This window comes from Emiliania huxleyi (genome assembly GCF_000372725.1).
Source record: "Emiliania huxleyi CCMP1516 unplaced genomic scaffold EMIHUscaffold_63, whole genome shotgun sequence".
Taxonomy (NCBI): Eukaryota; Haptophyta; order Isochrysidales; family Noelaerhabdaceae; genus Emiliania; species Emiliania huxleyi.
In genome coordinates, this window is record NW_005197273.1 from 216,677 (window position 1) to 232,191 (window position 15,515).

Here is a 15,515-nt window from a genome sequence, read left to right on the forward strand (position 1 = left end):
GACGGCACCGACACCGGCAAGGCGCCCTCCAAGATGACCCGCGGATCCACGCCGTCGACCACAAAATCGGTGCTCGCCGCCTGCACGTGCGGCTTCCGCCCCCTGCCTGCCGCTCACAGCCAGTCTAGCGCCCCTGTTCAGGTCGCGACGGTCAAGCCCAAGACGGTCAACCCCAAGACTGCCACGCCGGAGGGCTCCGTCTCCGCCTTCGGCTGGCTGTCGTGGCCCACGCTCTGCTGGCACAACGTGCTCTGCACCGTCTTCATCTGCCTCACTGCGGCAAGTGCGAGCGGCGGGGCTTGCGCCTACTTGTCGCACGGCTCTGACGGGCTTCTCCCTTCGTCGATCGCTTTGCCCGACGCGACGGCGCTCCCGACCGAGACTGAGCGCGGGCCGCTGTTTGCTCCGCATCTGGCGCCGTGTGGCGCCGGCTTCGTCCCGACGTGCGAGCAAGCGAAAGGCTTTGGCCTCTGCGACACCGCCAACGCGGCGTGCGACGAGGCGTGCGTCGAAGAAGTGATGATGGCCTGCCCCGTGACGTGCAGCCTCCCGGCGGAGGCGACGTCCGGCCACCTGGCCCCGGACGCCGCCCCTTCCGACTACGGCAAACACTTGCCACCGGCCGCAACGGAGGCCATCTGCAGCACCTGCGCAGCTCAACCCGACCTGCCCTGCTGCCACGACCACCCGCACGAGGACAATGGCCGCCGCCTGGCGCAATCGTGCACCGACGCAATCAATGACGCGCCCGCCCAGACACCCGACGTCCCGACTCTCGGGGCTGCCGTCGCCCAGACTCTCGGGGATGCCCTAGTGACGACGTGCATTGACGTCTTGAACTTGCCGGCGACAGACGCCAGTGGCAAAACTGCCTCCTGCGGAGCTCGGATCGTGTTTAAGCAGGAGCCGGCTGGGGGAGCCCTCTCTTTCGCTGCGGCGAAGCAGTTTGTCGCCGACGAGATCCCTAACCCGTGCGGCCCTTGCGGTGCCGTCGTGTGTACGGGAGACCGCACTCTGGCAGAGGCGCTTCAGCAGGGGTGTACTGAGGTGACGGGCGATTTGACTGACAACCTGCGTCAACCTGGCGCCAGCGGAGACGTCAACCTGCCCAACCTGGAGCGCGTGGACGGAAAAATCTGGGTGCGCGCCTCTCCCCCCCTCCCGCCCGCCCTGCAGATGGAACCGACTCTCCTCTCTCCACGCACGCCACCCGGCTCCTCCTCCTCGGCTGGCTCGGGCCGCAGCGACGCCGCCGCCGCCTCGCCCCCCGCCGCACAGCCGCCCCTGCAGCCGCCGCCGCCCAGCCGCCGCCCAGCCGACGGCGCGGAAGCTACTTGCTTGGGCGCAGCTCCGTTCGCAGCACCAGACAGCTGGAGCGCGGCGGTGGACGGCGCGACGGACGACCTCGTCTCGCCGGCACCTCCGCGTTGCAGCAGTACGTGTCACGTGCTAGAGAATAGGCGCGGGGGCGAGGTACTACTGGCACGCAGAGACGGGCGCCACCACCTACGACCCTCCTCCGGGCTGTATCTCCGCCACATCTCCCGCTGCATCTCCCGCATCTCCCGCCGGCTTCGGGCCGTCGAGCGCACAGCACCACAGCGCACCCGCTGCGTTGGGGCTGCAGCACCGGCAGCAGCAGCAGCAGCAGCAGCAGCAGCAGCAGCAGCAGCAGCAGCAGCAGCAGCAGCAGCAGCAGCAGCAATGGCTGCACTTGTGGCAGCAGCAGCAGCAGCAGCAGCACAAGCGAGGGTCGCAGCAGCAGCCGCCGCCGCCGCCGCCACAGCTGCCGCAAGGCGAGTGCCCCGGGCCAGCCAGGCCGATCTCACACAATGAGTCAGTCATCGGTAAGCTCCTCACTCGATTGGTTCATTAGGCGAGTGCACCGTGCCGGCGGGGCCTCGCTCCGTGTCAAAGTTAATTAATTAATCAATTAATTAATTATTGATTAGGCGAGTGCACCGTGCCGGCGGGGTCTCGCTCCGTGTCTCTGCTTCCGTCGCCGGTGGGCCTGCGCCTCCCCACACAACAAGCCGCGCCACACGAGTGAATGAGTTTGAGGCGAGTTCTTTAAACAGTGGGCCCTCTCGCTTCGACTCCGCACACCGAGCTCAGGGAGGAAGGGGGTGCGCTCACTCACAGCCCCTTGCATCACAGGTGGCCCTTCGACTCGATGCCACACCGGGCGGCAGCAGCGCTGCACTGTGCAAGACCCCGCAGGCAGACGCGGGTGCGCCGCCCTTTCTTGGGCACCGAAGCGGCGCTGCGCCGAGCGGGTCGGCGGAGGCGGAGGCGACGGAGGAGGAGGCGGCGGCGGCGGTGGTGGCAGGGGCGGAGGCGTCGGCGGAGGAGGAGGAGGAGGAGGAGGCGAAGGAGGAAGCGGAGGGGAAGGAGGAGGAGGAAGAGGCGGCGGTGGCGGCGGTGGCGGCGGAGGCGTCGGCGGAGCAGGGGCCGGCGGAGGTGGAGGAGGCGGTGCCGGCGGTGGCGGTGGCGGTTGTTGGGCCAGTCGCTGGGCTAGGGAGGGAGGAGCGCGAGAGGGAGACGGCGCCGGCTTCTCAGTGAGCGCGCTCCTTCCTCAGTTCTTAATGCTTAATGAACAGGTGCTCGAGAGGGAGATGGTGCAGCAGGAGGCTTAATTAGGTGTTAACTTAATGATTAATTAACAGGAGCTCGAGAAGGAGGTGGCGCAGCAGGAGGCGCTGCTGCACGGCTTCCAGCGCGAGAACGAGAGGCTCGCTGCCGAGATCTCGCCGAGATCTCGCCGAGCTCTAGAGACATAGCTCGAGCGTATCTCGGCGATCTCTCGGTGATCTCCCGGCGATCTCCCGGCGATCTCCCGGCGATCTCCCGGCGATCTCCCGGCGATCTCCCCGCCGCAGGCTCACTGTCGAGCTCCGCGCGGCAAGGGAGGCTGCGCGTGTGGTGGAGGCGAGATGTGCCCGAGATGGATCGGGGGCTCCCTCCCCCCTCTCCCTCCTCCTCCTCCACCTCCTCCTCTCTCTCTCTCTCTCTCTCTCTCTCTCTCTCTCTCTCCCTCTCTCCCTCTCTCCCTCTCCCTCTCTCCCTCCTTCTGGGACGCTGCAGCGCGGATGCGGCGGAAGCTGATGCGCTTGAGCAATCAGCACGCCATGCATCCGTTCGCCCAGGCGAGGCACGCCGCGGAGATGACGCGGCTGAACGCAGAGCGGCTCACCGAGGCGGACTGCGCGCTGCGAGCGGAGACACTTCCGAGACACTTCGCAGGCACTTCCGAGACACTTCCGCGACACTTCCTAGGCGGATTCGGTGCTGCGGGCGGAGCGAGCGAGCGAAGGACGCCGCGCGCCGCCGCTCGCTGCGAGATTGGACGAGATTGGCCGAGATGACCCGAGATGACGCGAGGGTAGGGCACCGGTCGGCGCTGCTCGCGGCCCACTCGCGCGCAGACGAGGCGGGCGGGCGGCGCGGCACTAATTTTTTAACTCCTCAACTGCTTGATTGGTTAGTTGAGTGGCCGTAGGCGGACGAGCGGCGCGACGCAGCGGAGGCGGCAGGCAAAGGCTTGCCACGCCACCCCACGGCCTCTTGTTCATGCGTCCGTGTTGACCAGGCGGCGGCAGAGGTGCGCGGCGCCCTTCCTCCCGCGGACTCTTCCCCGAACCTTCTCGGAACCTTCCCCCGGCGTAGGCGGCGGCGAGGCGGGAGGCGTCGGAGCGGCGCGAGCTCGAGCAGAGGCATGCGGAGATGACCCGAGATTGCCCGAGATTGCCCGAGATTGCCCGAGCTCGAGCAGAGGCATGCGGAGATGACCCGAGATTGCCCGAGATTGCCCGAGATTGCCCGAGCTCGAGCAGAGGCATGCGGAGATGACCCGAGATTGCCCGAGATTGCCCGAGATTGCCCGAGCTCGAGCAGAGGCATGCGGAGATGACCCGAGATTGCCCGAGATTGCCCGAGATTGCCCGAGATTGCCCGAGCTCGAGCAGAGGCAATGCGGAGATGACCCGAAGCGGCGCATCAAGCGGTTGGCACTAGCACCAATCAAGCTAAGCACTCTCCTTGAAGGCTCGCGGAGCTCGACCCGAGGCAGCTCGAGGTGGAGAAGGAGCGGCGGCGTGCGGCCGAGGCGGCGGCGGCGGCGCAGGCGGAGGAGCTGTGTGCCGTGCGTCGGCGGCTGACTGGTACATCGACACGACGTCTGACAAGGAGGGGGAGGGTCATTGGGCCAAAGTCCGCTCTCTAGGCGTCTGGACTGGTACATCGACACGCAGAGGCTTCTCAGCGAGGCGGAGGCGGAGGCGGAGGGGCTGCGCGCGCGCGTGGCGGAGCTCGAGGCGCGGGGGCAGGCGAGGTGCAGCCGAGATGCAGCCGAGATGCAGGCGAGATGCAGCCGAGGTGCAGGCGAGATGCAGCCGAGGTGCAGGCGAGATGCAGCCGAGATTCAGGCGAGATGCAGCCGAGATGCAGGCGAGATGCAGCCGAGATGCAGGCGAGATGCAGCCGAGATGCAGGCGAGATATGCAGCCGCCCAGCTCCTCCCTTCCAGCACACCTCCACCCCTCCCCTTAGACACTTCCGAGACGCTTCCGAGACGCTTCCGAGACGCTTCCGAGACGCTTCCGAGACGCTTCCGAGACGCTTCCGAGACGCTTCCGAGACACTCCTTAGGCCGAGGTGCAGGCGGCAGCGACGCAGACCGAGGCTCCCAAGCCAAAGGCGGCCTTGCCGAAGCTCAAGGACGGCCGCCAGGTCTCTCCGCATGGCCAGGAATGGGCTATCTCACCGGTGGGTGTCAGCTGTAGGCGGGCGCCGGTCGGTTCCCCGGCCAGGCAGGCAAGGAGCCGCTTCAGGGGCTGGGCGAGCTGCTGGCTGCGGTGGGGCCGCCGCCGGAAGAGGTGGAGGAGAGGGCGAGGCTGCAGGCGCCGGTCGGCCCGAGATCGCGCGAGATCGTGCGAGGTCGCGCGAGGTCGCGGGGAGATTGCGCGAGCTTGCTTCCGCAGGCGCGAGTCGAGGCGCTCGAGGCGGAGCGGGGCGAGGCCGCCGCGGCGGCGGAGCGCCGCTTGCGCACGTTGCGGCAGCAGCACGACAAAGTAACACAGCACCACACACACGCACGCACGCACGCACGCACGCACACACACACACACACACACACACACACACACACACACACACACACACACACACACACACACACACACACACACACACACGCACACACGCACCTCGCCCACCCGCACTGGACCGTGCACTGTTAATGCCGCGGGGCTCCTGTCGTCTGGACGTGGAGACGCGAGGGATAGCCGGGCCCTTGCCCCACCACCTCGTGCGTGTGTGGAGACGCCTCCCTCACCTCACCTCACCCTACAAGGTGACGGCAAGCCTGGAGCGGCGCGTCGACGCGCTGGCCAAGCAGCTGCGCGACGCCGAGGCGGCAAAGGCGGCCGCGCGGCCGCGCTCCGCACATCATGAGTTCGTCCACTGATTGATTTAACTCATGACTTCAAAGGCGGACGCGCGGCCGCCCGGGGCTGCACGCGCGGGCGCCGGGCGGGTCAAGGAGTTGGAGCGGCAGCTCGAGGAGGTGCACAGCGGGCGAGGGACACGTCCACGACACGTGCACGACACGTCCGCGACACGTGCACGACATGTCCACCACACGTCCCGCCAGGTGCGCTCAGTGTACGGCCGGCGGGTGAGGGAGATGGAGGAGCGAGCGAAGGAGGCGGAGGCGCGGCTGCACCGCAAGGGAGGGCACGGCACCCGCCCGCCGCCCGCCGCCGCCGCGCCCCCTCCGCCGCCGCCTCCCTTCCAAACCGATGCCCATGCATCGCCACCACCTGTCGCCACCGCCTCCACCGCCTCCACCGCCACCGCCACCGCCACCGCCACCGCCGCCGCCGCCGCCGCCGAGGCTGCGCCGAGCGTAGACGAGGGTCGACCTGCGCCGGCGCCGCCCTCTGCTCGACGTGCCGCACTGTGAATAGGCAGGTGTGAATAGGCAGGTGTGAATAGGCGCCCTCTGCTCGACGGGCCGCACGGCCGCAGGAGCAGCGCCCGGAGCAGCGCGAGGACGGCGAGGGCGAGGGCGAGGGCGAGGGCGAGGGCGAGGGCGAGGGCGAGGGCGAGGGCGAGGAGGTGGGCCGCACCGGGCAGGACGCGGCGCCTTCCCCGACCGACGCGGCGACTAGCCCGGCCGTCGGCTCGGCCGTGCTGTGAACAGCGCCTCTTCACACCCGGGGCTGTGAACAGGCGTCTCGCCCGGCGGTCGACCCGGCCGGCTACTCGCCGCCCTCCGCTTGCGGCACGCTCGGCAGCGAGATGAGCCGAGATGAGCCGAGATTGCCCGCCCGTGGCACGCTCGGCCGCGCGGCGCTGGAAGAGGGCCCGGCGCAGCTGCAGCTGCTGCGAGGCCAGATGCAGTCGCTCGAGCTGAGGCAGCAGCAGCGGGCGGCGGAAGCGGCGCTGCTGCTCGAGGACACGAGGTGCGTGCCGATCGGTGAGGCGGGGCGGCCGTGCTGTGAACAGCGCCTCTTCACACCCGCGGCTGTGAACAGGCGCGTCTCGCAGGCGGAGACTGCGCGCGTGCGGCGTGAGCTCGGCCAGGCGCTCGCTCGAGAGGGACGTCGCGTAGGCACGGGGCGCGGGGCCAGTGAGCTGACTCGCCTTGGATCGACCCGTATGCGCAGGCGCTCGCGGAGAAGGACGATCTGCTGCGCACGTTCCGCCGCGAGATGGACGCAATCGTGGGCGACATCTCGCTGCTGTACGAGCAGCAGGTCCGGACGCACGTCGAGTGACTCGAAGGGTGGGAGGGTGCATGCGAGGGAGGCGCGTAGGTAGCTGCAAGCTGGGATAGCTGTTAGCTGTGCTCCGAGTCGCGGCACAGCAACACACAACTAGCGCCTCGCGGGGCCGCAGCGAGTGCGCAGTGTGGACACAGTGCGTATAGGGTTAGACGGTCAAGGTCGATCAGGGACGTCACGCCTATTACTGTATGCGCAGCAAGAGAGGAGCAGTATTGCAGGGCCACCACGCCCGCGCACTTTACTCTTGAAGCCAGCAGCTGCTAAGCGCAGCTAGTACAGAGGCTAGTGCCATTTCACTGTGGCACAGCTCGCGTTACAAAACCTTGATTTTGACCATTGCGCGAAAAAGGTACATCTCGGTGCCTTCCAGAAGCAGCTGCGACCCCGCTGAGTGGACGGGCGCACACAGCAGGTGGCGCGGTGTGACGCCGTCCACTCGGCTGGGTCGCAGCTGCCTCTGCGCGTCCTGTGGATGTACCTTTGTCGCGCGCCGGAGACGACTCGACGCCGCTGAGATCGGAGATCAAGCTCTGACAGGTCGCACGTCGCTCCTTTGACGCCGACGTGATTTACCCGTGCAGATCACATCAGGACACGGTCTCGACGCGCTCAGTACGACGCCTGCGACCCGTCTCGGGTCAGGTGGCACGACGCTCATCGCGCCCGCCAGCGCTGCCGTGCAGGCTGCCACGTCGAGGTCGAGCACGCTTCTATACGCTCGCCGAGCCTTCCTTTCCATCCCGTTAGGCAGCCTGGGAACGGTGGCGATCAGAGGCAAAGCCTACGAGGGGTGGTGGAACCACATGTCACGGCTACTGCCGGCTCGACCCCACGATAGCCTCCGAAGGCTGACTTTGCGGCACCATCATCGGACGATGTCGACGAGTTGGGTCGCTCTCGCGGTAGCCAGATGACCTCTCATACTAGGATCATCGGCCATGGCCGCAGGGAGCGCGGGGGAGGGCGCTGGATGCAACACGGAGCTCCGTTGGACGCGTTTTCAAGATTAGCGTGTCAGAGTGAAATGGCACTAGCCAGAACGATCCAAATAAAGCGTGTGCGAGTCGTGAGTTTGTGGAGGCCCCCCTAAAGCCGTATCTTGAGCCTTGTCACAGTACACAGCTTTCCATCAAAACCAGAGGCCCCCGGCCCCTCGTGCCCGAGTCAGACGCATGTGCCGTTCATGGCGGACCGATCAACTCGTACCATATTGCTCGCACGGCGAATCGCGCCGCCCACAGGGAGAGTACAGCGCTCTTGGCGGGGTCCGTCAACGGTGGCCGGTTGCTAGTCCGTGCCGCCGCCGCCGTCCGCCGCCGCCTCCCCCCGCGCCAACCGCCGCCGCTTGGGCGCAGGAAGCATCGCCTCCGCCTCCGCCTCCGCCTCTGCCTCGCCACACTTCGAGGGGGCGCTGCCATCGCCTCCACCGTTAACGCCGCCGTTCACTCCGCCGCTGTCGCCGCCATCGCTACCGCCGCTGTCACCACCGTTGGCGCCGCCACCGCTGCCAGCACCGCCGCCTCCTCCGCCGCTGCCGGAGCCCACCGCCTCCTCGGCCGCAGCCTCGCTTCCGCCCGCGTCGCCGCCCTCCAGATCGCTGCCTGCCCACCGCGGCTCCGCGCGCGCAGCCTCCGCCCCTCCGCGCGCCGCCGCGTTGACCGCCGTGTAGTGCGCGATCTCGGCGAGGACAAGCTTGCGGATGGCGGCGGTCTGGACCTGCGAGGTGGGGCAGCCGAGGTGCAGCCGAGGGGCAGCCGAGGTGCAGCCGAGGGGCAGCCGAGGTGCAGCCGAGGTGCAGCCGAGGTGCAGCCGAGGGGCGGCCGAGGGGCAGCCGAGGGGCAGCCGAGGTGCGGCCGAGGGGCAGCCGAGATGAGTCCGACGTGCATCCGAGGTGCATCCGAGGTACATCCGAGGTCTAGATTGCGGGGTCGGCGGCTCTCTAGAGACCTCGGCGTGCTCGAAGTCGATGGTCGCCGCGTCGACTGGCCGCACGGCGATCTTCGTGTCGAGCCTGCCGACGATGAAAGAGTCGTCACTCCTCGGCACTCGGCAGGGCCGCACGGGGACCTCCGTGTCGATCCTGTATGTCATCGACTCGAAGAAGCGGTGCTCGAGCGCCTGCTCGAGCGTGTGCAAGCGAACCTCTCGGCTGTCGCTCGGCTGTGCCTCGGCTGCCTCTCGGCTGCACTCTCGGCTGTGCCTCGGCTGCCTCTCGGCTATCTCTCGGCTGTCGCTCGGCTGTCTCTCGGCTGTCTCTCGGCTGTATCTCGGCTGTATCTCGGCTGTATCTCGGCTGTCTCTCGGCTGTCTCTCGGCTGCCTCTCGGCTGTCTCTCGGCTGTCTCTCGGCTGTCTCTCGGCTGTCTCTCGGCTGCCTCTCGGCTGTCTCTCGGCTGTGCCTCGGCTGCCTCTCGGCTGCCTCTCGGCTGTGTCTCGCCTGCTCGACGGTCAGCCGCTTGAAGGGCTCAAATCGCAGCATCGCCTGCATCAACCGTCAACGATCAACAGCGAGTATTCAACAACGGAAAGGCGCTCGGGTCGCAGCGTCGCCTCGAGCAGCTCGAGCGCGGCGGCGGGCGCGGCCGGGTAGAGCTCCGCGAGAGGCGTGGGCGGCAGCGGCGAGAGGGAGTGCAGGTAGTCTCGCATCTCTGGCAGCTCGATCCAGCCGAGCGGGCCCTGCGGCGTCCCGAGCACCGAAAAGATGACGTTGAGCTGGTCGAGGTTCGGCTCGGGGTTGGCGTCGTCCTCCACGGGGGAGAGAGGCAGGCAGGAGCGGCCGGGGAAGAGGGCGCCCCGGTCGCGGCGGTCCACCCTCGCCTGGCGGGGAGATGGGGAGATCTGGGGAGATATGGGGAGATATGATGGGGAGATCTGGGGAGATCTGGGGAGATATGATCGCGGCGGTCCACCCTCGCCTGGCGGGGAGATGGGGAGATCTGGGGAGGTATGGGGAGATATGATGGGGAGATATGGGGAGATCTGGGGAGATATGGGGAGATCTCGCCTCGGGCAGCATCGTCAGCAGCTCCGCGAAGATGCACGCGAACGACCAGACGTCGATCGCTGCCGTGTACCGCTGCAGCAGAATCAGCTCGGGCGCGCGGTACCTCGGGGGGAGATTGGGGGGGGGGGGGAGATTGGGGAGAGATTGGGGGGAGATTGGGGCGAGGTTCGGGTTCGGGGACATTGGGGCGAGGTTCGGGTAGATGCGGGGGAGATGCGGGGGAGATGCGGGGGGGAGATGCGGGGGGATGCGGGGGGAGAGTCGGGGGAGACAGGTCGGGCGCGCGGTACCAGCGCGTCACCACGTGCGACGTCATCTGGCGCGAGATCTGCGGCGGCGGCTTGCGCTCGAGCGGGTTCTCGCTGGAGCACCTGGCAGCGAGATCCGCCGAGATTGGCCGAGATCCGCCGAGATCACGCCGAGATTGACCGAGATCGGGCCTCTCGCTAGAGCGAGCACCGGCGAGCGAGCGCGGGCGCCGCCCTCTCGCGCTGCTCGTTGAGAGCCCAGTCGCTCTCGTCGACAACACGCGCCTAGTTCAGAACTGATCATGAATAATAATGATTGATCAAAGTCGCCCTCGTGCACAGCACGCGCCTAATTGATGATTACTCAGTAATAAGACAGGATGGATCACAGTCGCCCGACCCTCATGTACAGCACGCGCCAGCCCAAAGTCACACAACTTGACCTCGCACCGCTCGGAGAGGAGCACGTTTGCAGGCTTGAGGTCTCGGTGCAGCACCTGCAAGTCAAGGGAGCGACTGGTGCAGCCGTCATCAAAGACTCGGACGGCTGCAGCTCCTCGCGGGTGCAGCAGCCTGGTTGTTCGCTGACAGCTGTGAGTGGTTTGACTTCAGACTCGGGCGGCGGCGTGAGGTCGCGGTGCAGCACACACATGTGCAGAGTGGAGGTACTGCAGCCCGACCAGCATCTGGTGGCAGATCCACTGCACGTGCGGCACCTGCACACAGCAGCAGCGCGGCGGCGGAGCGGCTCGCGCGGTCAGTGCGCGGTGTGCCTCGGAGTGGCTTGGGTGTGTGTCGTAAGAGGGAGGCCTCCCACCCCTCGGCGAGATCTCGGCGAGATCTCGGCGAGATCTCGACTAGATCTCGGGGGACTCTCGGCGAGATCTCGGCGACGTCTCGGCGAGGTCTCACTGTGATTGTCTGCGGGGAGGCGATCAGCTTGCGCAAGTCGAGGTCGACGAAGTCAAAGACGACCCACAGGTCGGAGAAGGCGGACTCGGACTGCGGTCGCAGCACCTGCTCCGGATGTACCTCCCCATCTCTCCCCGTCTCTCCCCATCTCTGCGGACTCGGACAGCGGTCGCGACACCTTGTTGTGCGTTTCGTCTTGTGCGTTTCGGCTGCGGTGAACCATCCGTGAGTATGCTAAGAGGCAGGCGGGGAGGAGCGCGGGAGGAGGGGAGGGTGGAGCGAGGGGGGCGCGGTGCGGAGGAGGAGGAGGACAGGCCGTGCCAGGGGAGGAGCGCGGCCGGCACACCTCGCGGATCTTGATGATGTTGGGGTGGTCGAGGTGGCGGAGGATCCGCAGCTCGCGCAGGATCCGCTTCGCCTGTGGGACATGTCCGGGACATGTCCTGGACGTGTCCGGGAGACGGAGGCGCCGCAGCCCGCGCAGGATCCGCTTCGCCTCCGTCGCCTGGCAGAACGCGTTGTTGATCTTCTTGATTGCCACCTTGCCACCGCCGGCGGCCGAGTGGTCGTCGGGGTCCTTCGCAGCCCAGACCTCGCCGTCTGCGGGGTGGGGAGGGGAGCGGCGGCGTCTCGATGCGTGGCGTCCCACCCGCGAGAGCTCTCTTAGCGCGCGGGCCGGTGCGGGCACGCACAGGCGCCGCGGCCAAGGTGCGAGAGCAACTCGTAGTTTGCGGCTGCGTCAGGCCGTGCGCCTTGGAAGAAGCGGATCGTGTGGTGCTCAATGTCAGAGGTGGTGGTAGCGGTGCTGCTGCTGCCGCTGCTGCTCGCCATTGCCGCTCGCGTGAAGCAGGCGGTGAGCACAATTGGGGGCAGCCAGCGACGCCTCGGTGGCCCACAGAAAAAAAACGATTTCGGCGAACCCGATCCCGATCATCCGGCCCGCTGGGTGCGCTTCTTAGCTCCCCGGCCCTGGATGTGAGGCTACCGACTGCACTCCAAGTGCTCCAAGTGCTCCAAGGTCGGAGCTCCCCGGCCCTGGATGTGAGGTTGATGACTGCACTCCAAGTGCTCCAAGTCGGCCCTGGTTCTCACCTTCCTCGAGCTTTGAGGGGAGCGAGGAGGATCAGAGGGAGCGAAGGAGAACCTTCCATATTGAGCTGATATTGTGGGGTGTACATGACAAACAAACGGAGAGTCACAGTACGAGTAACGCAGTACCAGGCCAAATTGCATGCCGAGCAGCGCTCGTGGCTACGAGCAGCGCTCATGGCCACGCACCCGACGGGCGTGGATCAGATTTGCAGAGGGTGCGCGCTCCCACCCGGCTGTCTCGTCTACATCTCGCCGGGTCCGTAGATCCGGATGCCGTAGCTGACGGATGGCTCGAGTGGAATTTTCGCCCACCGCTCCAGCACTGGCTTCAGCTCGCGCATCACCCAGTTCTTGAGCGTCTGGAACGGTGTGAGAGGGGCAAGGGTCGGAAAGAGATTTTTGATCGCTGGCAGTGGCGGCGCGCGCCTTGGGGACGCGAACGAGGTGAGTGTCGGCCTCCCAAAAGTTGAGAGTCGTGCACGAAGTGACGTTCCAGCCGCGAGGGTTCCACGCCCACCTAGCGCGGGTGGTCGCAGTCGGGGCGGTGCCACCCCACTGAGGCTGTGGCTAGTATTGCTCCGCAACCAGAGCTGGCGCAGCATGGCGAGGTGGCGAGCTCGCTGGGTCGCGTTAAATTTCCAGCAGCCCAGCGCCTCCTACGACGTGCCGGTACCAAGTGAGACACATATACGTGCGCTGATTTGCTCTTGCACTCTCTCCCCCAGGCGATACAGGCGACCTCTCGGCGCACCTCCCTCACGCGAAAATGCTTCTTCTCATTGTACAGCTGCAGCAGCTTGGCGTGGATATGCGGCGGCGTCCGCATTGACTGAAACCCACGAGGAGTGAAGCGCGGGAGCTCAGCAGCGGTGATATTGGCGCGTCGCCGCCACAGGATCCGCTCTTGAACTGCGACGGTGTTCCAGTCCGGGGCGGCGCCAGAATAATCGATCCCCGACGACTGCGCGGCGGCCCACGCATGCGTGACCGTGTAGAGCATAAGTCAGCAAAACTTTGCGGCAAAGTTGGACTTCCGTGAAGACCTAGATCGAGTACAAACTCGGTGCTCGGTGCGCTGCGACCACCGCACTGCTCGAAGGCCCGACCGCTTGAGCGAGAGGGTTTCGCCGCGCAAGCGGGAGAAGAAAGAAAAATCCCGCCCGCTCCCGCGCCGCCTGACGGTCGGCCGCTCATGCGAGGCGTGGCCGCTCATGCGGCCCGATGGGGAGGAGCGGGGCGGACTACGGGGACTTATGGGATTCTTACACAGCCCTTCCCTGCAGCGAGCCCCCCTCCAACCCACCCGCGCTAGGTCTCGAGGGACGCAGGGGTCAGCCCCGCGCGACCTCGGAAACTAGCCGGGGCAGTCGGAGAAGGGGCAACTCCGTGCACTGACGGTCGGCCGTCAGAAAACACGCCTCCGTGGCTCGGGTTACACCAATCCTCGCTACCCAACGCGGCCAAAGGATATCCACCTCGAACCTCGAGAACAGGGGACCGCGAGTGAGTGAGGATTTCACACTCTTATGTATGTATGTAGGAAGGTGAAGAACAGCCAGGCTCGGACTGGACACCAACGCGGTATGGGTGGACGCAAGACAGATGATGACGACACGCACGAGCGACACACAGACACAAACAAGCTCACGAGACACACAGCCAGCGGGCTGCCACACATCCTGAGTGGGCGTACACATCACTCAGGCCACGTCCCCATGTCGCCCCCCCCCAGCACTCCAAGGTGCCAAGAGACAAACAACAGCACTCTTACAGGTAGCTGGTAGGTAGTAAGGTGAAGAACAGCCAGGCTCGGACTGGACACCAACGCGGTATGGGTGGACGCTGGACAGATGATGACTACACGCACGAGCGACACACAGACACAAACAAGCTCACAAGACACACAGCCAGCTGGCTGCCACCGAAAATAATTCTACGAACTCAAACCGAAAAGAAACCCGTGCGCCGAAACGGCGCCCGCGTCGCGGGCCTCTCGCCAGCGCAGCTGTGCGCCATCGTCGAGGCGCAGGCGGGCGCGAGCGACGCCGCGCTGCGCGTGGCGGAGGAGCACGCCGCTCGGCTCGTGGAGCAGCCCGAGTGGATCCTCTCCGAGGTCCTCCTCTCGCCGGACCTCGCCCCGCACATCCTCGCCCAGCTGCCGACCACGGAGCACGCCGCCAAGGGGACGTGCCGCGCGTGGCGCCGCGGCTGGAAGGAGACGCTGAAGAAGCGCGAGAGGGCGCGCCTCGTCGTGATCGGCGGCCACGCTGGCGACGACACTTACATCAGCTCGCTGGAGCGGTACGACCCGTCAACGAATGAGTGGGAGGAGGAGGCTGTGGCGCCGATGCCGTCGGCACGAAGCTATGTCCGCACGGCGATGCTCGACGGCAAGCTCTACGCGGCGGGCGGCCAGAATGGGGCTGACGGCGCAACTTCCAACCTGGTGGAGCGGTACGACCTGGCGACGAAAGCATGGGAGGCGGTGGCTCCGATGGTGACACCACGCGAGAGTCACGCCGTGGCGGTGCTCGACGGCACGGTCTATGCTGTGGGAGGCTACAACGACGACGATGCCTACCTCAGCTCGGTGGAGCGGTACGACCCTGCGACGAATGCGTGGGAGGCGGTGGCGCCGATGGCGGTCGAGCGGTTTGCTCCCGCCGTGGCGGTGCTCGACGACAGGCTGTATGCTGTGGGCGGCTCCCTCACCTCGGTGGAGCGGTACGACCCGGCGTTGGATGCGTGGGAGGAGGTGGCGCCGATGGCGACAGCGCGGGACTCTCCCGCCACGGCTGTGCTCGACGGCAAGCTGTACGCTGTGGGAGGCCGCAACTACGACGACGGCCACAATCCCCTCAGCTCGGTGGAGCGGTACGACCCAGCGTTGGATGCGTGGGAGGCGGTGGCGCCGATGGCGACGGCGCGGGATAGTCCCGCCGCGGCAGTGCTGGACGGCAAGCTGTACGCGGTGGGAGGCTACAGCGGCGACGACGAGTCCCTCAGCTCGGTGGAGCGGTACGACCCCGCGACGAACGCGTGGGAGGAGGTGGCGCTGATGGGGACGGCGCGGGGGAAGCCTTTCGCCGTCTTTATGTAGTCGCCGTTGTCTGTTGCGTGCTAGCCCCACGGCGTGGAGTGTGCGGAACAAGTCCTTCGCACCTGACTCCTGTGTGCTGCGCGTGCGTGCCCCCGCCGCTTTTGGCGAGACATGTTGCATACAGCACACAGTCTGCATAGAGAGCATCTGCACCATACAGACCCTCTCTGCACACACAGTGTGCACATTTGCGGGTGGGAATCTGTCTTCTCCGCACCCGTGTACATTGACTAGAATAATAATAAATAAAAACGGACACCTCTACTGTGAGATGGGTAAAAAGCGAGCTGACGACTCTCGCTTTTTTTATGCTTGCCCGTTGCCTTTTCTGGTAGGACGGGAACGAGATGATAGAGTAGGGAGTAGAAGAAA

At 66.4% G+C, this 15,515-nt stretch overlaps 1 protein-coding gene across 1 annotated transcript; it reads right to left on the reverse strand.

The window, feature by feature from the left end:
* Positions 1-7,531: 7,531 nt before the first annotated feature.
* On the reverse strand, positions 7,532-11,839 carry MAPK2 (MAP kinase; the record flags this gene model as incomplete). Its single annotated transcript, XM_005763471.1, has 15 exons — positions 11,644-11,839; positions 11,448-11,551; positions 11,298-11,369; positions 10,952-11,056; positions 10,690-10,755; positions 10,450-10,536; positions 10,251-10,324; positions 10,093-10,153; positions 9,843-9,878; positions 9,482-9,604; positions 9,234-9,269; positions 8,736-8,906; positions 8,334-8,480; positions 7,617-7,703; positions 7,532-7,540 (listed from the first exon to the last, which is right to left on the reverse strand). Exons 1-15 carry the CDS (start codon positions 11,780-11,782, stop codon positions 7,532-7,534), a joined length of 1,317 nt encoding a protein of 438 aa, XP_005763528.1. The 5' UTR covers positions 11,783-11,839.
* Between the last annotated feature and the right edge of the window lie 3,676 nt (positions 11,840-15,515).